This window comes from Peromyscus leucopus, chromosome 3, assembly GCF_004664715.2.
Source record: "Peromyscus leucopus breed LL Stock chromosome 3, UCI_PerLeu_2.1, whole genome shotgun sequence".
NCBI classification, from domain to species: domain Eukaryota; kingdom Metazoa; phylum Chordata; class Mammalia; order Rodentia; family Cricetidae; genus Peromyscus; species Peromyscus leucopus.
In genome coordinates, this window is record NC_051065.1 from 124776989 (window position 1) to 124797967 (window position 20979).

General features: G+C 43.8%; 1 protein-coding gene across 3 annotated transcripts in view; it reads left to right on the top strand.

Annotated features, from left to right (window-relative positions):
- Positions 1 to 8316, top strand: part of Ipo8 (importin 8) — a 67348-nt gene extending 59032 nt beyond the window's left edge. The window contains exons 24-25 of one of the 3 annotated variants that reach the window (XM_028892426.2): positions 2807 to 2923; positions 6226 to 8316. In XM_028892426.2, coding sequence (XP_028748259.1) covers positions 2807 to 2923; positions 6226 to 6245 — 137 coding nt within the window. In that variant the 3' untranslated portion in view covers positions 6246 to 8316. The remainder of the gene's footprint in view (positions 1 to 2806; positions 2924 to 6225) is intronic. The other 2 variants (XM_028892427.2, XM_028892428.2) reach the window with 2 other exon arrangements.
- Positions 8317 to 20979: the final 12663 nt, after the last annotated feature.

Sequence of the window (20979 nt, forward strand, 5' to 3'; positions counted from 1 at the left end):
GTACATACTTAAAATGTCCATCTTTCACAGCACATTATCACAATTGTTAGGAAAATTGACTGCCCTGACAGTTCTGACAGGGCAAGGACCTAGTAGTGCTTTTTAGAAAACGGTTCTACTAGAAACACAAGACTAGATATAACTGAAAATATTCTAGACACAAATGCAGAACTGAGATTCCAAATTACCATTTAGTATGCTTTGTGTTGTAGGATATAAAACTAGTCCCCTCTACAGAATGTTATGGTGACCCCGAGACAGTCACAGCCTCTCCTGATTCAGCATCTTGCTATTTTTCTGGTTGTACCAAAAAATAAACAAACAGCAAGTGATTTAACCTCTTAAAAAAATCATTTATGCTTAAAAAATGGGGTTAGGTGGGACTTCCTCCCACCTTTTAAAAATGTTTCTAGAGCCACTAAAAAACTTGCATTTACAAAATAGTTGATAAAAATACCCCTCTGGATTGTAGAAGAAGGGAAGCGGGAACACTGACAGACTTGATGGATGGGGCCTTTTTCGGCTTCATGTCTACTCTGGGAGGGGTGGACTTAGTAACAGCCTTGTGGAGCAGTGCTTGGACTCCACCTTTGCCACTCCGTCCGCGCTGACCTTCCACTTGGGCATCGTGGTGGCCCGGGATGGGAGATACATGTGATGCTGAACTTGTCACAGAGTTGCACTACCTAGCTGCCACTGCATGAACTCACAAATGGCCATTTTGACATTTGTGAGTAAAGTGGTCCAGGTATGTGGTGCTTCAACACTGTGGCCACGCACCTATTAATTATTCCAAAAATGGGAAGAAACAGAGGGTAAGGCCTGATGAAGGGATGCTTTTCCACATTAACTGTACTGATTTTGTACAGAAAGTAACACTTATAAGTTATAGGACTCCTTAAAGCCACACGTGTCCAAAGGCCTTGCCAAATGAGGAAGAGCAATAGACTTGTATAACAGTGGGAGATGGACTGGAGACCTCACAGGGTAAATGTCACTGCAAGGGAGTGAAGAAATCATAGGCACATGGCACACTGAAAACGCGGGATCAGGTGGGCTGGGCTCTCTAATTAAGATGCTGCAGCACCCCTGAAGCTCACTGAGTTTATTGCAAACAGTTGAACAGGACCAGGTTGTATATGCAGCTATAAACACTGGGTGGCAGGAGTTGGGAGGAGCTATAGTGGACATTTTCTGCACACACTGTCAATATTTGCACATGGACCCTAGGAAAGCTTTACCACTCCCATGGGGCTGAGGCAGTGGGATCCTTGACATGGCTGTACTCATGTCAACAACATACATTCAACTCAGGACTTCACTTGCTTCCTACGATAAAAATAGAGAATAAGCCAATGAAATACTTAGCAAATTAGTAATCTAACAGTTGTACTGAAAAAAAAAAAACAACTTTAACTAATGTCTATTATTTGCTTTATGGTTAAATAGTTCTGTGGTTGTGTTATCATCTATTTCTACTATTAGATGTTTAAAATTCTCATGTGTGTGTACTGTTTTTGCCAACTAGGCAATGCCAGCATAACACACCACCATTATTTAGTTTCAACACAAGTACAAGAGTGCTCTGAAAGCCAGCTGTGGAGATAGAAATAGGAAAGTATGCTCCAGGATGGTCGTCTGCAGACACAGCATGCATCCTGAGTACTGCAGGAGCTTTTGGGTCTCGCGCACAACCTGCACATGCACAGCAGTCTATAAGCTCCTCTGCTGGGCTTGCACAGCCCTCTGTGGACAAGCTTGGACAGACCGCTAGGAAAGACGCCTCTGGGGCATTCCTGGGAAGGACGGCATAGAACTAAGGGTGCCTGCCGCCTTGAATGTGGGCCCTTTTTACCAGTGCATAGTGGAGTGTTTTCCTGTAAGCTGTTGACCTGATATGGCAGTTTACTTTTGGGAGTAATTAGGTTTGAAGTACATGATCTTCAGGATCCTAGGCAATGTGAGGTTGTTAGATCAAGAGTACAGTGTGGACTTTGATGGGGAGAGTATGTAAGTAGAGGACTTTAAGAGACAGGCAGAGGTGATGTGGGCTGGGCATGGTTACACATGGGAAGGTTTGTAATGGTTTCCTGAGAGACCAATAGAGAGATCAACAGAAATGGGAGGTTGAGCTGGTGGGTGGTGGCGCACGCCTTTAGTCCCAGTACTCGAGAGGCAGAGACAGGCAGATCTCTGTGAGTTTGAGGCCAGCCTGGTCTATAGAGTGAGATCCAGGACAGGCACCAAAACTTCACAGAGAAACCTTGTCTTGAAAAACCAAAAAAAAAAAAAAAAAAAAAAAAAAAAAAAAAAAAGGAGATTGAATTGAGAGCATTCAGAAAGAAATGCTAAACTTTGTTTCAGTTGTGTTAAGTTTGAAGTATTTAGCTGGAAAAGTCCAGGAAGAGAAGGGGAAGATTTTGCACAAGGGTGCAGACTTGGGCCCTCAGTGTAGAGACAGAGCTAGTATGGAAGGTACTAGGAAGATTCCCAGGAGGATGGTAACAGGTGAGTCCAGGTGTTCCCCAGTGTCAGGATTTTAGGAAATATATATAGTTGGGGAAACTTCCAGAAGAAGAAGATAGAAAAAGACAGAATTAGGGAAACCACAGATTTGTAAAAGGGACTTTCCTTGGGGTTCCTTAAAGTTGGGTAAATGGGCCCTCAGAAATGACTGTCTGTTGGGATCAGTTTCATCACCTTGTCTCTTACTGTCTAAAATAATGTCGCCACTTACTTTTCCTGAGATAATAATGGTCACTGGCTTTCTTACCTTTTTTCCTCCAACCCCCCTGAAATGCTGTAGCTGTACAGAATCGGGATGCTGCCTGGTATCAGCTGCTGGTGGCACCACTCAGTGAGGATCAGAAGAGGAAGCTGCAGGAGGTGTACGCACTGGCGGAGCACCGGAGGACAGTGGCAGGTCAGCCACCCTTCCCACAGTCGTATGTCAGAGGGCCACCGCCTGCCTTTCTTGATTGAAATGGCTGAAGAGCAGCCCTCCATTGTAATGAAGAATTCCATTGTCATACGGCTCTTCTTGTTTTGTTTTTAAGACGGTCTTGCCGTGTAGCCTGGGCGGACCTGCACTTGTCATCCTCCTGTTTTTACCCGTATGTGCTGGAGTTACTGATCTATGCTGCTTCTCCTGGACTGTATGGTTGTTCTTTCTCTCTTTTTCTCTTTGAGATGCTGGGGTTTGAACTCAGAGCTTCACACATCCTGGGCAAATAATTTACCAGTGAGCTACGATCTTAGTCCCACTGCCCACCTGTCTCTCTGTCTCTGTCTCTCTTTTGAGTTAGGGTTTCACTTTGCGGCTGGCCTGGAACTCATTGTGTAGTCCAAGCTAGCTTCAAACTGACTATCCTCGAGCCTCAACCCTCCTGCGGGCTCAAATTACAGGTGTGTGCCACTGTGCCTACCTTTTTTTCTAAAGATGGGATGTTGACTAGCCTAGCCTCAAACTTACAATCTTTGGGCTTGTTATCCTCCTGCTTCAACCTTCTGAGTAGCTGGGACTATAGACATGTCCCTGTGCCACCAGGCCCAGTTTGGTGGTTCTTTTTAATCATAATATTCTATCTCTATCAACACCATTTCACAGGTAGGGGTTATTAGTGTTTTCCCTCGCTGACATCCTCCTAATGCTTTTGTGTGTGTGTGTTAAATTTTTATTTTATTAAGTAATAAAACAGTAGAATACAGCTTTTACATGATTAAACCAAATAAAAATTTCAAATTAAAAAACCGAAAACATTGCAAAAATACCCGAAGAAAAAGCAGTGGCTCGGTGGTTAAGAACCCTTGCTGCTCTTCCATTGGACCCAAATTCAGTTTCCAGCATGCTAATCGCAACCACATGAAACTCCAGCTCCAAGGGACAAGATAGGCCTCCCTGACCCCATAAACACACGCAAAAGAAAATCAAACAAATCTCAACAAAACAAAAGTCAACCTTAGCATAGTGACGTCCTGAGGATGTACTTGAGTTGGTAGACTGCTCACCTAATACGGATAATAAACCCTGGGTTTCATCCCAAAGCACTGCATAAAAACCACATGTGGTGGTGCAGGCTTGTAATCTGTGTACTTTCGAGGTGAAGACCGAAGGGTCAACAGTTCAAGGTCATCCTCCGCTGTGTAGTTTCAACCAACTATGGGGTGGGGGACGACGACGCAGTTGCCTTTCTGATTCCAAGCCTACTGAGTGGCACTACAGGGCTGAGCCAGAGGTGGCTCCAGTGAAGTTTGCTCTTTTCCTAAAGCCGGCTGGAGGTGGATCTTTTGGAAACCCAGCCCGCTCACACATTTGGTCACCGTGTATCTTAGGCTTCTTCAACTTGTGGGAACTTTGGAAGTCACCCGGTAGTCGCTACTCTCATTCCCGTCCTTCCTACAGTTATCCTCGTGAGGAGCGCGCGGATGCCTAGGACCAGGGCGGCAGCAGCATCCAGATCCGGGGTTCTCCACCGCCCTCGCTTTCTATAGCGAGGCCCGGGGCTTCCCGTCCTTCTCACCCGGCGGCGTTGCTAACTGGAGGCCAGCTGGGTGCTCCCTGCTGCCCTCCTTAAGGGGGTCTGTCGGGGTAGCGCACTGTTATCTCGATAACATGCCCTGCAAACCTTTCCGGGTCAAGCAACAGCTCCTCGAGGTCCTGCACCCTACAGCGCTGCCCACAACTGAGGGGGTTCGGACAGCAACTCCGGCAGAGAAGTCTCCTCCTAATGTTTTAGAGAAGTTAAGGGTTGGGACAGGTCTTGCTCAGAAAGACTTAGTCCATTGCCCACCTAATGTCTCAACCACAGATGGACTAAAAAAACTCTGTGGATCAGTTTACCATCGACGTTACCCAGTACCTAAGGAGATCCACTTAAGAGGAGGAGATTTTATTTTGGCTCTTGGTTCAGTCCTGGCCACTTGGCCCCCTTTGTTTTGGGCCTCTGGTAGTAGTGTGAGGTAGAGGAAATGAGCTCCTGTCAAGGGACCTCAGAAGCAGAGAGAGAATGGGGCTGGAGTCTCTTTAAAACACCCGCAGGGGCTGAAGCAGGGGCTGAGCAATTAAGAGCACTTGCCACTCTTGTAGAGGACCCCAGGTTAGGTTCCCAGCACCCACATCAGGTGGCTCACAACTGTCTGCAACTCCAGTTCCCTTTTCTGATGCCTTTTTTTTTTTTTTTTTTTTTTTTTTTATTTTATTTTTTTTATTTTACAACATCATTTATTTCAACATAATAGCCACAGATTCCCCTGTTCTCCCACTCTCGCCCTCCTTCCCCCTTCCCCCATCCCACCCCCCATTCCCACCTCCTCCAGATCAAGGTCTCCCCCGAGGACCGGGATCGACCTGGTAGACTCAGTCCAGCCAGGACCAGTGCCCCCCTCCCAGACCGAGCCAAGTCTTTTTATGGCCTCTTGGACACCTGCATACATGTAGCATACACACACACCCAATAACCTCACTTCCTCCCAGGAAGCCTCTCCTCTTAAAGGCTCTCCTACCTCTCTGTAGTGCCAGAGGCTGGGAACCAAGTTCATCATATGGACTTCAGGGGACATTTATGACCCAAACCAGAGCAAGTTCTTGTTTATATTTGTTGGGATTCATGATGTCAATTTTCAGCTTTTAAGAAGGAAAGATTATTTAATGTTGGGATTTTAGCGCACTCCTGGGTTATTAGTGGGAAAAACTTTTTGATTACAAAGTATTTCAATGGGAGACATGAGAATTTTAGGTGAGGACTGTTCTTCAGGGTCCCAGTTTTTGTCGGCATCCTGTGCAGAGTGCAGCCTGCAGCTATTAGCTCCCAGCCTAGAACTGTTTACATTTCACCTATGTTAGTTAGCAAATGTTTTTTTCATGATAAACATAATTGCTTGTGAATGTGGTTTTGTTAAAGGCTGGCATTCAATTAGGTGACCCAACAGATTCCAGGAATCACATTCATTTAAAGTTGTAAATCCATAAAAAGAGCCAGGCATGGCAGCAAGGCCGGGAGGGGAATTGGTGTCTGTAATCCCAGCACTTGTGTTGTGGAGGCAGGAGGATCAGGAGTTCGGGGCCATCCTCAGTTACATAGCAAGTTAGAGGCTAATCTGGCTACACGAGACCCTGTCTGGAAACAAACCAAACAGTCCATTATCATAAAAGTCCGTTTCTTCAAAGTTCCGTTCAGTGCTCTCACCTTAAGCATGGCTTGTTTTCCCTCTCCTCTTTTCCAATAGCAGGGCGGCTGCACATTTGAGGACAAGGGCATCTTCTCTGCGTTTAACTTTGGGGTTGTGCCCAGCACCAACAGAAAGGCGCGTCTACGGTTCACGACCAGCATCACCGCCGCCGCCGCTCTCACGGGATGCGTGAGGGCCAAGAGGGGAACAAGGGTCTGTGCCGTCGGCACCAGGCAGCCATGGACTCGCTCGCCCTTCCCTCGACCCTTCTTAACCTGGCAGATATATTTTTCAACAGCTACTGTAATGTACGAAATTAAAGAAAAGCAGTCATTGACTGGAAAGGACAAAGCGTCCGCTCTGAAGGCTGAACGCTGAGGGGTTAGAGTTAGGGATCGGCGCATGCGTCTCAGGTTTTTGCCATGAAGAATCAGTGGATTTATGCGGATAACAGTGCCTTTTGTTGTACATGAATTATCAGAAAATTTTTTTTGGAGTGTGTTGCAATTTTTTTAAATCATAAAACATATTTCTAGATATCCTGTAAACCTTGGTTATATGTCATTTCATTCTGCATTTTACTCTGCAGTGACTGTCTGGCAGTCTCTCTCGGGTTTCAGAAACATCCCCGCTCCCTTTGACCACCCTCTGCCCAAAGGCTCTCTTCTTCAGACTTCATGGCTTTCCTAAGAACTGTCGTGCTCCCTTTTCCGTCACGCGTTCCCTCTTGAATGGGGTGGTCTTTCTTCAGGATCACAAATGTGTTGATTGCGTTGGTAACCTGCCAAGTTCAGGCTTTACCCACTTGTTGGCGCCAGCTGCAGGGGCCTGTTGGTCACTGGACTCAGCAGCAGGACTGAAGAAGTTCTTAGGAGTCATGTGTTTATACTGCAGGGGTTGGGGGCGTCCAAAGTCGAAGGCACATTGAAGTTCTAAGCAGAAGACAGTTTCTGGGTGGGGACTTGGTTGGTAGTTACTTACCATTCCAGCCATGTTGGACAGGGCCCAAAGCATCTTACATTTTTTCCCTCTCTTTTCTTTTCTCCTTCCATGCCTCCCTCCTTTCTTTTTTGAGGTAGAATCTTGCTCTGTATGCAACTCAGGCTGGCCTCAAAGTTGCAGTCCTCTTGACTCAGCCTCTGACTGCTGTTAATATACCCAGCTGATTTTTAACTTTTTTTTTTTAAGTTAGGGTCTTGCTACATAGTTCTGGCTGGACTGGAACTGTCTGTGCACCTTGGTCTGGCCTCAGACTTGTGGCAATCCTGCCTCAGCCTCCCAGGGATTGGAGTTAATGGCCATTACAGAATTTTTTTTTTTTTTAATTTAGTAAAAAGTCCTAACAGATCCAACTACCTGCTTTCTCACAGTCTGAAATTTCTCCAGCTTGATTTATTATGGCTCAGTTGGTTTTTTAAAATTCTCCAAGGTTTGGTCTCTTGGTCAGCTGGGTTTGTAGGTGAATAATGTCAGTATGCAGATGAATTTCCCAAACCATTCAAAAGCAGAGTATGAACCACAGTGCTTTCATTTAGCAACATGAAAATATGTCATCAGGACTTGTAATTCTGGATGTGATACAGATTTTGTTTCTGTGAAATGCCTGTAGTTTAAACAGCAACTGGCAGAATTTTCTAGGTGCTTCCTGAATTACCAACTCTTATTATTTTTTAAGTATTTAGGTTATTTAATTTTTTTTTCTTTTTTTGCAGACGTATCTTGAAAAGCCATACGTTTCAGAGTGAAATGACCCTGTATTTTCCAATCCCTCATTTTTCAGGGCACCAAAGCTGCATGACCCCCAGCAGTTAGAAAGGAAGGATTGCACTGTGGGGGATTCTAGATCTCTGAAGTAGTTTGGTTTCCCTCATGTCTCATGTGGTTTATTTGTAACAGGGGTAATTTGCCTTCACACTGGATCTCGGGGGGAAGGGTTCTGGAGATGAGACTTTGTGGTGAATTGTCGCCTGCAGTATTAAAGGGAAGACATATTCCCGCACCACCACACCTTGTTTTTGAAGCCAGAGTCATTGTATGGTTTTGTTACCAGAAGTGCTAACCGGAATGTGATCTGGTTACCTTGGAAATGCAGGAACTTACACGAACGTACTGTAAAATAAAATGTGGGCTGATATCCCAGGAACTGAACTCTGCTAAATGGAATATTTTCTGGAGTGCACAGGTTATAACTCATCGGCATGTTTCCCTGACTTCCAGGAACCTGGAACAAGAGGGCTGATGGTATTGAGAGGACAACAGGAGAAGTCAGAACCAGCAGGTCTGACATGAACAGTGAGAGCGTGGGAGTACTTCTGCAGGTCATGGTAGTGCATCCTGGTAGGCAAGTGCTAAAGATGAGACAGGAGGAGCACTAGTTTGAGGCCGACCTACACTACTTTTAGAGCTGGGCAGGGTGAAACACACCTGTAATTCCAGCACTTGGTAGCAGGAGGATCATAAGTTCAAGGCCATCCTCATCTACATGGTGAGTTGGAGGCCAGCCTATGTGATGGATGACTATCTCAAAAATAAATGTATAAGAATTTAAAATATTAAAAACTGAATTGAATAGCACGTCAGAAAGGATTATACACTGTGGTCACACGGAATTTATCTTAAGGGATTTGAGAATGATTTGACACATGTAAATTAACATACCTCTGGGACAAAACCATCATCATTTCAATAAACATGGTAAAAGTATTTGATAAAATTAGCATCCTCCAATAATAAAAACTTCAAAAATCAGGTATAGCAAGAATTTGCCTCAACATAGTTTCCTATGTAATAAATTCAGGTAACACCATATTAAATGGAACGTTAAAAGCCTTTCTTCAGAGAACTAGAGTAGACAAGGGTTTTAACTTTGGCTGTTATAGTTCTGGAAGGCCTAGCCTGAGAAATTAGGGAAGAGAAAGAAATAGAGGACACCCAAATCAGAAAGAGGTCCCTTTTTTTTTAAAAAAGTCTTTTTCTTTTTATTTATTCTTTGTGACTTTCACATCTTGCATCTCGATCCCATTCATTTCCCGTCCCTGTGTATCTGTCCTCTGCGCTTGCAACCTCCCCCATGACCCCCACCAAATAAAATAAAATTTAAAAGAACAAAAAGGAAACAACAAAAGAATAATCTCATTATGGAAACAGTAGTGTGACACAGTAAACCCTTTTATCCATAGATCTTCACTTGCGAGTGTTTATTGCAAAAAGTCGTTGGTCTAGTTCAAGGCCTCTGGGACTCCTCTTAGATGTCCTGTTGTTGCCGTGTGTCATGGAGATCCTGCAGCTTTGGGTCTGCAGGACCAGCCCCTTCACATGCTCCAGCAGATCATAGATGGGATGGATGTTGGGGTGAGCCAACTCATAACCCTGGTTCTGGCCCTGTGTAGTTGCAGGATTGATCAGCCTACCAGCTCTCCCTCATCTTCATCACCAGGTGAGCTCTCCAACATTGCCTCAGCCAGCTCACCCCTTGCAGTGATGAGCAAGGGGTGGAGCCAGTTCTGTTTTCATGCCCCTGGGCTGCTTCTCCCACACCTACACTTTCAGGGCCAGCTCTACTGTGTTGCCCAGGCGAAGTATAGGGGCCATTCTCTGGAGTGCTGCATGTGGTGAGGGGCAGGGACAACTCTCCCACCTGCCACAGGAGGTGAGGGCCAGGGTGGGAAGGCATCTCTCCCCAATTCACACCACCATATGCAGATGAGGGGTGGGGCCAGGTCTCCCATGCTCACATTCTAGGGGCCAGTTTACCTTCTCCCTGTCAGTAGGGTCACTTCTACTGTGCTACCCAGGTGAGGTGCTGAGTCCGAAGAAAGAGGACTCTCTCTCTCTGTTTGACAGAATTTTTTTTATACGGTATATTCTGGTTATGCTTTTTACCCTCCTTCAATTCCTCCCAGATTCTCCCCACCATATTTTTTGTTACATTTAGTGTGTAGTATGTGTGTGTATGTCCTGCCATAAAGGTTCTAGGATCAAATTCAGTTGTTCAGGCTTGGCAGCAATCACCTTACCTGATGAGCTATCTTGGGGGGTCTAGCATGATATTACATGCAGAAAAATCTAAAGGTACAACTAAAGACCTGTTAGAACTAAAAGGTTCCATTAAATTGCAGAATATAAGATTTACCTATCAAATTAGCATATCTATACTAGTAATAAAGTAGTTGAAAAACCAAGAGAATAATAATGATGTTCCTTGATTCCAAGATGGTTTCAATGATTCCAAGATGGCCCTAATGACTTCAAGATTGCCTCCATGACTCCAAAATGGCCCCTGATCCAAGATGGGTCTCAGTGATTCTAAAATGGAGCCCATGCCTCTAAGATGACTGCCAATGATCTTGTTCAATTGTCTTATGTGTCTCTGTGGTAATGATGATAGCAAACAGGAGACATTGTAGTACAACATTTTAACATTCCATCTTGGATGGATGCTTTCTCTGAACTGTGCATGTAGTAACAAGCATGGGCAAAAAGTCTTGCATTAGATTTCAGCAGAGGCTGACTTGTGTCTCTGCAGTGTTTAATGCCATCCTCAGCTCTACTAGTCTTCCTGAAACCACAGGGACTTTAGAAATTCAAATAGACAAGGGACTCACTATATCCTCAGCCTTATCAAGATAGATAGGAACCCATAAGATGAAGCCCAATGCTTATGAAATCTGTATAATCACTTCTGTGATTCTCATACATGCTTATGACAATCTTGAGGATAAGCTCATGATGGAATGCTTAATAAAGTATTGTAAGCATTCTAGCCAGGTGTGGTAGCTTCCATGTTAGTTCTTGAGAGCTGGAGGCAAGGAAATTGCCAAGAGTTTGAGGCCAACCTGTGATAGAAGACAGACAGTCCTGATAAGATACTAGGGGAAGCCAGGTGGTGGTGGTGTACGCCTTTCATCCCAACACACAGGCGGCAGAGGCAGGCGTATCTCTGTGAGTTTGAGGCTAGCCTGGTCTACAAAGCGAGTTCTAGGAAAGGTGCAAAGCTACACAGCGAAACCCTCTCTCGAAAAACCATTAAAAAAAAGATCCTAGGGGAAGGGAGGCAGTTTTTAATAAACCATTTTGCAGAAAGGAATGACGACAGCATGGAGGATTGTTTTAAAGTCCCTGATCACGAGAAACTCCTGTTGGCTCCCTGCTCCTTTTTTTTTTTTTTTTTTTTTTTTTTTTTTTTTGTATTGTGGTAAAATAAAGACAGGGGCTGGAGAGATGGCTCATTGGTTAAGAGCACTGGCTAGTCTCAGTGGACCCAGAGTTTGGTTTCCAGCAGCCACGTGGCAGCTCACAATTTTCTAAAACTCCAGTTCCATGGGACCTGACATCCTCTTTGTATTTGTCAGGGTTCTCTGGAGGAACAGAACTGGTAGAATGAATTATGTATATTAAAGGGGGATTTATTAGAGTGGCTTACAGGCTGTGGCCTGCCTAGTCCAACAGTGGCTGTCTCTCAATGGAAAGGCCAAGAATCGTTGTTCAGTCCACAGGCCGGATATCTCAGCTGGTCTTCAGTGTATGTTGGAATCCTGAAGAAGTAGGTTCTAATGCCAGCAAAGGAATGCCCAGCAACAGGAAGGAGACTAGCAAGAATGTGGGCAAACATGCAAAATGCAGAAGCTTCCTTCTTGTATGTCCTTTTATGTAAATTGCCACCAGAAGGAGTGGCCCAGGTTTAAGGTGGATCTTCCTGATCACTTTAAATGATCAAGATTTAGGGTAAATCTTCACCTTTCAAACGACCCAATCAAGAATAATCTTTCACAGGTGTGTCCAGCTAATTCCAGATGAGGTCATATTAACAACCAAGATTAGCCATCTCCACAGGCACCAGGTATGCATGTGGTACACAGATATACATGCAGGCAAAACACTCATATACATAAATAAAATAAAGTAAAACAAATATACATAGAGACAACCCTCTCTCTCAAGGAGCCCATACCACACTTAAACTATTCTATTTCTAAGTGACCCCTCTTGAGTTTAAATCTATGTTAAAAATCTTTTCATAATAAATTGTTTGCTTTTAAATATACAATTTACCATTTGTGATGGTCTGAGTGACATGTCTCCCATAATCTTATGGCTGCGCACGTGCGTGCACACACACACACACACACACACACACAGAGGCAATGGTAGTAAGCATGGCTCCAAGAAACCCACAGAGATCATTTCTGCTTTTAAATAAGCAGTTGACTGAATATATCAGAGCCTGACTGAGCCACAGAGCTGAAAGGGTTTGTTTTCAGCACACAGTGTACTAACAAGAACACTTCTGAATTGGGCTTGTGAGACTGCTCAGCAGGTAAAAGTGCTTTCTCTGTAGGTCTGGTGATCTGAGTTTGATTTCCAGAGCCCACAGTGAAAGGAGAGAAACAGTTCTGAAAATTATCATCTGACCTTTGTATGTACACATCACACACACACACACACACACACACACACACACACACAAAAAAAAAAAAAAATAATGACACCAATACTACTAATATTACTACTAATAAATAATAGAATAAAAAGTCATGTTAGAGCCGGGCAGTGGTGGCACATGCCTTTAATCCCAGCACTGAGAGGCAGAGGCAGGTGGATCTCTGAGTTTGAGGCCAGCCTAGTCTACAGATCGAGTTCTAGGACAACTAGGACTACACAGAGAAACCACGTCTTGAAACAACAACAAACAAAACAACAACAAAAAAGTCATGTTAGCAAGAATATGGAGAAAGTGAACTCATGTGCTTGTTAGTGGAAATGTAAAGTGTTACTGTTAGAAAGTTCAGGATTGCAGAGTAAAGAGACCATCACTCTTGTCTGGACAAGGCAAATTTTACTCTTGATCAGGAGGGTGTACTTAGAGAAGTGAACACACAGAGACAGGAGGTACATTTGGTTTTTATTCTAGCTCAGGTGGTAACTGTCTTTCCCCACTGGCTGGGGTCTAACTTTGCAGTCTTCATTCAGTTGGCTAGTCTGAAAAAACTGGCACACAGGAAATGAAGGAATGGGAAAGGAGTCAGTGCTCCAAGGAGAAAGGGGGTCACTGTTCCAAAGTCCTGGCATCGGGCTTTTGTGTAAATAAAGGTTTTACTGTGTGTGAGTGAAGGGGGATTAAAATAATTGCATAAATGTCTTACAAGGTATTTGATAGAAAAGACTCATGTTTGATATTTTTTTACAGTACCATGGAAAATACAGAGGTTCCTTAAAGAAAGATAAGCTAGAATTATAGATAATGCAGCAACCCCACTTCTGGGCAAATATTAAAGGACAGACACCACCTTGCTAAAGTGATGTGCAATCTAGCTGCTAATGGGAATCATTGGCCAGAGTCAAGATATGAAAAAGCCCAGTTATATCCTTGTGGATGAACACATAAAGAAAATGTGGTATTGATGAAGGAGGAATTCAAAGTAATAGAATTGGTGTTACAAATGACTTACTAATAGATTTGTTTAAGAGACATTAATTCACACAAAGTAGGATTTAGCTGAGGGAACACTGCCCCACAAACACCCCAAAGATAAGTAAGTAGTAATCATCTGCTGTTAGAGATAAGCAAAATTCATGACGCTAGGCTGTAAGTGTTTGTTCACCAGGACTGACCAGCCATTAGGCCCATCCCCGAAGAACAAGCCTCTAACAGGAAGCTGAAGGAGGCAGCTCAGGGTCACAGCCAGCGTTGTTCTGGGCGTTCATAAAGGCTCCCTTTCTCTTTGAGAAAAGCATAATTCTGTCTGATGGGTAAGATGACCCCAGGTAGCAACTATATTCCAAAAGAACAACACTGGTGTTATCTTTGCTGTGTAATCACCCGGCTCAAGTGGCCAGTCTTGCAGTTTCCTGTCTCTGTTTAAATTGTTCAGAGTGTAACTTGGGGCTGGAACCTAAAAGAAATGTAAGGATGACAGCATATGTAAAATGCATAAGCCTAAGGTGTAACACCCTGCAGATCGCACTTAACTGTGGAAATTAAAAGCATGAATCTAGAATTAGAGAGTAGTGTGATGGTTTCCAGTGATGATCCAGTGGAGGGCTAGATGTTGGTCAAAAGACACAAAGTTTCAGTTACTCAGGATGAGTATTTTGGAGACTTTAGCATGGTGCCACTAGTTAACATACTGCATTCTCAAAACTAAGAGCAGATCTCCAGTATTCCTACTCCAAAAACAGAACAAACCAGAGCAGCAGTAGCTCTTGGAGGTAACGGACGTGTTAATTAGGTTGGTTAAGTCAGTCACTTGACCTCATGCAGTACACATTACATATAGTTTTTGTTGGTTATCTTTCCATAAATCTGGGAAGATTCCCCCCCTCTCGTGTGTGTGTGTGTGTGTGTGTGTGTGTGTGTGTGTGTGTGTGTGTGTGTGAGAGAGAGAGAGAGAGAGAGAGAGAGAGAGAGAGAGAGAGATTGATTGATTGTGGGGCACTCAAGTTCATGAAGATTACGGATAAGGCTTTTTTCATTTTTCTGACTGCAACATTTCCACATCCCTATGCTGGCAGCACACTTGAAATGGCCAGCCTGCACCCCCACTCCAACCCTGCTCGGGGCAGGACACAGGTCCCCAATGGGCCCACTGAGTGGTGTCGCTGTCCCCACTGTGTGCACTCTGGCATTGTCGCTTTTAGCTTATGTGATAGGTATTGATGTGCATTACTCCAGGAAGGGCTAAAACACGATCATACTGTCTAGGTCAGAGAGTACACATAAACAAATATTCTGTGGTTAGTCTGGCTTGCAAAAATGAATTAACATTTTAAAATTAGTTGCAAACACTGAAATTTTTGCATGGAGCTAGCTTTTTGACTCATTTTGAAAAGCTGCAAGATTTGGCATTAAAGGACTTACAGTTGTTTAGTAGACACAGTGAGCTGGGCTGTTAGATGAAGCCATGCTCTTTAGCTCAGTTAATTAGCAGCCTGGAGGCATCCACATGTGAAACTGGGAGACTCCACCAGGCTTTGTACCCATTGCCTCAAACTCATTTTTGAATGAACCACCTAACAGCAAAGTAAGCTTGTCTTCTTGTTTATAGACTGCCATGTTAGTTCATAGTACCTACCTGTGTCAGGGCTTTTCCCAGCCTAAAAAGGCACAGGACAGCACTCAATCTCTTCTAATTCAAACTTGGACCCTCACACATTAAACAGAGAACTTGGCCCACCACTAACCCAATCCTTGGTTACGATTCTGCAGGTGTCAAGAGTGGCCTATGCTCACATCCTTTTAATCGTTGTCTCAGGAGTGTGCCACCCCTGCTGATTAGTTCACTTCGAAATGGTTTTCTTTTCTTTCTTTCCTTCCTTCTTCTTCTTTTTTTTAAAGATTTATTTATTTATTATGTATACAGAACAAGGTGCCAGATCTCATTACAGATGGTTGTGAGCCACCATGTGGTTGCTGGGAATTGAACTCCAGTCCTCTGGAAGAGCAGTCAATGCTCTTAACCTTTGAGCCATCTCTCTAGCCCCCTTCTTTTTGTGTGTGTGTGGGGGCAGGGAGCCGGGGTTTTCTATTAGTTATTTTCTCATTGCTGCAAAAAAATACCTGAAAAGATAATGCAGGAAGAGTGTGTTCTGGCGCGTGGTTTGAGCAGATAGTCTATTATGTTGGGGAGGGCAAAGTGGCAGGGGCTCCCTGGCAGCAGGATCACGACTGAGTCCTCACATACTGGTAGAACAGGAAGTAGATAATGTCAGTGGTCTCCTTTTTCTCTTTTTTATTCGGTCAAGGACCGTATCCTGTGGAATGATGCCACCTATGTGAGGTTGAGTCTTCCTTCCTCAGTTCAGTCTCTCTGGAAATGCCCTCACAGTCAGACCCAGAGATGTGTCTCCTAGGGGATTCCAAATCCAGTCAAGTTGACAATGATTAACCATGGCAAGATTGAGCCTAGGGCCTTGCACACAATTAATTTGCTTTTTAGAGGAAGTTCTGAGTCCATTTAAGGAAACCTCCTGGGTAGCTCTGATTCAGGTAGGTCCCTTTAATTTTGTCCATTCTGCTTTGGTCTATGTTTTCATACCAACCTGAGGCAAGGACAGTGTGCCCCAATGGGAGGCCAGCTGGGGCCAGAAAGTCAAAGGTCCATGTTGTGAGTCACCTGAGACCACTTGCCTCTATAACCCAGAGCAGAGTGAAACCAGACCTCTTGGTGAGGGTTACTTTAATTATTATTCCTCAAACAAACGTTATGCTCTGCAGAAAAAGAATGTGGACACAGTCCCCCACACCTGACCTATATCCACCAGTCAGGTACTCTTTGTAAGAACAACAGCGGTGTAAGCCTATAGATTTCATACTACACATTTTATAAACAAAGATTGTCCGTCTGATTTTGATTCTACTTTTGCATTATGGTTGGTGGGAGGGAACTAGTAATGGTTAAACTTCTGAGGTTTCATCTTGATTCAACACTTCCACTACTTCCTAGTGTAGCTCTGAAGGTCAAGTCCAAGCCATTGAGGCAGCATAATCCCCCAGCAATGTTTTCTTCAATATGCTCTGAGAATTTTTCATTACTAGATGACAACTTGCTACTATGGAGTATTCAACCAGAAAAATGAAAAGGGAATGAAGAGTGAAAATTAAATTAACACCTTCTCAGAAATAACACCTTTAGCTCATGAATAAAGATGTGTTAGAGATTCACATTAGGTGTTGTCAAGATCTAAATGTCACCCTACCTTCTGCATCTGTTACCATTGATACCACCTCTTCAAAACAGAGCTTAAAAATAACCTGAAAAGACCTGGGGTTTCAAGAGCACAGTTCATACCAAACATTGAGAGTGGAATTTTTTTCCCTGAAAAAATACATTAAAATTAACTCTCTAATACTGTACCTTCAAGAAGTAAAATATAGCAGAAGATAATAATAGTGAAACTATCAAGTGAAACAAAATATGTTAAAAATTTTTTTGAGACAGAGTCTCTCTGTGTAGTAGCTCTGGATGTCCTGGAAGTTGTGTAGACAAGGCTGGACTTGAACTCACTTAGATCCACTTGCCCCTGCCTCTTGAATGCTGGAATCAGAGGTGTGGCACATGTCATATGTTTTAAACTAAAATGTTTTGCTCCATTTATGGATATCTGAGATAGTTTTCAACTTTTGGGACCCAAAAAGGTAACAAAGTATTCAAAGTGCCCATGCATTTTAGGAATAAATAGTCATTCCAATGGCTTCAGTTTCAAGAGGTGCCCATAAGATTGTGGTGTGGGGACAAGTGTGGCCAGCAACTGGCCGTCTTTCTCTTTCTCACAGGGGTAAACTGAGTGAGTAAAGTGCTACTTTTGAGATCTATGAAGGGGCCAGGTATATGGCTCACATATAATCCCAGCACTTGAAGGCTGAGGCAGGAGGATTGCTATGAATGTAAGAACAGTGTATTAGTTACTTTTATGTTCCTGTGATAAAATATCCTGACGAAAAGAAACTTAAGGAAGAGTTTATTTTGGCTTATCGTTCCAGAGGGGGCAAGTGTAGAAGGTGGCAGGGTAGGAAGAGCAGAGAAATCACATTTCATCCTTACATGGGGGGGGGGGAAGGGAGACAGACAGACAGACAGACACACACACACACACACACAGAGGGAGAGAATGAATACGAAATAGGGTGAAGGTATCCTCAAAACCTACACTCAGTGACATATTTCTTCCAGCAAGACTTCACCTCTGAAAGCTTCCATAACCTCCTTAAACAACGCCACCAACTGTGTCTATAGAGACATTTCTTATTACCAACCACAGACAGCTTGGAACACATAGTAAACTCCTGTGTGGTGTTTACTATGTGTGGGAGTGGCACTGTTAGGAAGTGTGGCCTTGTTGCAGAAAGTGTGTTACTGTGGAGGTGGGCTTTGCATGCTGTCATGTTGCACTATGAAGATAATGGACTAAACCTTTGAAATTGTAAGCCCTCCAATTAAATGTTTGCCTTTGTTAAAAGTTACTATGGTCATGGTGTCTCTTCGCATTGATAGAAACCCTAACTAAGACAGTAGTTGGTACCAGGTACTGGGGTGTTGTGATAGGCCTGACCATGTGTTTGTTTGGAGGAATGTGGACATTGAGAGTTTGGGTTAAGAAAGCAATGGGATGCTTTAAGCACTGCTTAATGGGCATACCAATAAGCATGGAAGACAGTGGTGCTAAGAGTGATTTGAACTGTGTGTGTGTGGGGGGGGGAGGCTGCGCAAGAGGTTTCAGAGGAGGAGAATTCTAGTATATTGCCTAGAGATCATTCTTGTGATATCTTGGTGAAGGAAGTGGCTGCTTTTTGCCCTTGTCTGAAGAGTCTGCCTGAGGCTAAAGTGAAGAGATTTGGATTAATTCCATTGGCAGAGGAAATCTCAAAACAGCCTAGTATTAACTCTGTTGTGTGGTTATTATTGGTCACTCATATATATTTATAATGAAAAGGAACAAGAAAATGTAAAATTAGAGGAGAAAAGGAGCACCAGGAAGTAGAATGGAGCTAAATCCTGTGTTCAAGGAGATAAACAGATTAAGAAATGGAGTAAAGGGAGTAGTGACCTCAGGGCAAAATCCCACCAGCTAAGTTTCCAACTTGTGAAAAGGAATTAGAGAAAAGCTTAGAGCTGAGTGTGGTGGCGCACGCCTTTAATCCCAGCACTCTAGAGGCAGAGGCCGGCAGATCTCTGAGTTTGAGGCCAGCCTGGTGTACAGAGCAAGTTCAAGGACAGCAAAGCTTAGTCAGTGAAGGTAACCATTGAAAATAGGAAGCTGGTGAAGATGAAATTGAACAAGGGGGCTATGTTCCAGCCCCAGCAAGCAGCAGAACTTGGCAGCTTTGGCCATGTGGTTTTGGAGTTAAGGATAGAAGAAAGGGACTATGGAATTTGCCTCTGTGTTTAAGGAAAACTGCTGAGGCCAGTCATGTGTCAGGGGTGTCCCTGAATGGAGGCCTAGAGAGGCCATTGCATGAAGCTGTGAAGTTGAAGCTTGGATTGCCTTGGAGAACCCAAGATATTAGAGATGCCAGAGTCATGGGATACCTGCCAAGGAAAGCTGCTAGCAGGGAGTGGAACCAGCCCAAGAGAACGAAGTGTGTTGCAGTGAAAAAAAACTAAAAGGAGTTGGAGATCTGAAGAGCGTTTTGACATCAGACATGCAGATGCAGAGTTTGGAGTTTGGTCTTGCTTTGGTCCAGTATTTCCTCACTATGCTCCCTTCCCTATGTTTTGGAATGGTAATGTATATCCTGTGCCATTATGTGTTTGATGTATGCTTTTTGATTTTGATTTTTCAGGGGATTACAGTTAAGAGATTGCCATGAATCTCGGACTTTAGACTTTTAAATAAGTTTGAGACTGTCATAGACTGTGGGGACTTTTGAAGTTGGACTGAATACATTTTTGCATTGTGATATGGTTACAAACATTTGAAGTCCAGGATGTGGAATGTGGTGGTTTGAAAGAAAATGGCCCCAAAGGAAGTGGCACTATTAGGAGGCGTGGCTTTGCTGGAGTAGGTGTGGCCTTGTTGGAGGAAGTGTGTCACTGTGAAGGCAGACTTTGAGGTCTCATATATGCTCAAGCCATGCCCAGTGTCTTAGACCACTTCTTATTGCCTGCGAGTGAAGATGTAGGAATCTCAGCTCCTTCTCTAGCACCTTATCTGCCTGCATGCTGTCATGTTTCACTATGAAGGTAAAGGACTAAAAAATTAGTCAATTATCTCTAAAATTGTAAGCCCCCCAATTAAATTTTTTCCTTTATAAGAGTTGCTGTGGTCATGATGTCTCTTTACTGCAATAGGATCCCTAAGACACCCTGTTTTGTATTTTCATATTTGTATTCTTTTTTTTTTTTTTTTTTGGTTTTTCGAGACAGGGTTTCTCTGTGTAGCTTTGCGCCTTTCCTGGAGCTCACTTGGTAGCCCAGGCTGGCCTCGAACTCACAGAGATTCGCCTGGCTCTGCCTCCCGAGTGCTGGGATTAAAGGCGTGCGCCACCAACGCCCGGCCATATTTGTATTCTTTAGGAGAGTGTCTTAGTCAGTATTCTATTACTGTGAAGAGGTCCTATGACCAAGACAACTCTTATAAAAGAAGGCATTTAACTGGGGGCTTGCTTGCAGTTTCAGAGGGTAGTCCATTATCATCGTGGCAGGGAGAATAGTGGCAGACATGATAGTGGAACAGTAGCTGAGAGCTTTATATCCTGATCCACAGGCAGCAGGCAGAGATAGAGAGGGAGAGGGAGGGAGGGAGGGAGGGAGGGAGAGAGGGAGGGAAGGAGGGAGGGAGAGAGACAGAGACAGAGACAGAGACTAGCCTTGAAATGGGCTTTTGAAATCTCAAAGTCCACCCCTAGTGACACACCTTCTCCAATGAGGCTTCTTTTAATCCTTTCTTGACAGTTCATCAGCTGGGTACTAACCATGCAAATATGTGAGCCTATGGGTGTAAAGCTCATTCAGATCACCACAGAGGGCCTCATGAAGTTGGAAGGTTGGGAACTTCCTGTCTATGATTTTGGTTGACAATGAGTTTAGAGAAAGTGTGGGCACAGGCAGGAAGTCAGCTGCCGTGTCTGTGGTGTTTGTTACTCACTGCATCACTTTGCACCTGCCTGAGATGGTGATGGTGGCCGGTGTCTCATGGCTTTGAGGTAGGGTAAAAGTGAAGTGAGCCACAACAAAAGACTGGAACCAGAATGTGGCTCCTTTTCTTTTTTTATTTTCTTTGTCTTTCTTTCTTTCTTTCTTTCTTTCTTTCTTTCTTTCTTTCTTTCTTTCTTTCTTTCTTTCTTTCTCTCTCTCTCTCTCTCTCTCTCTCTCT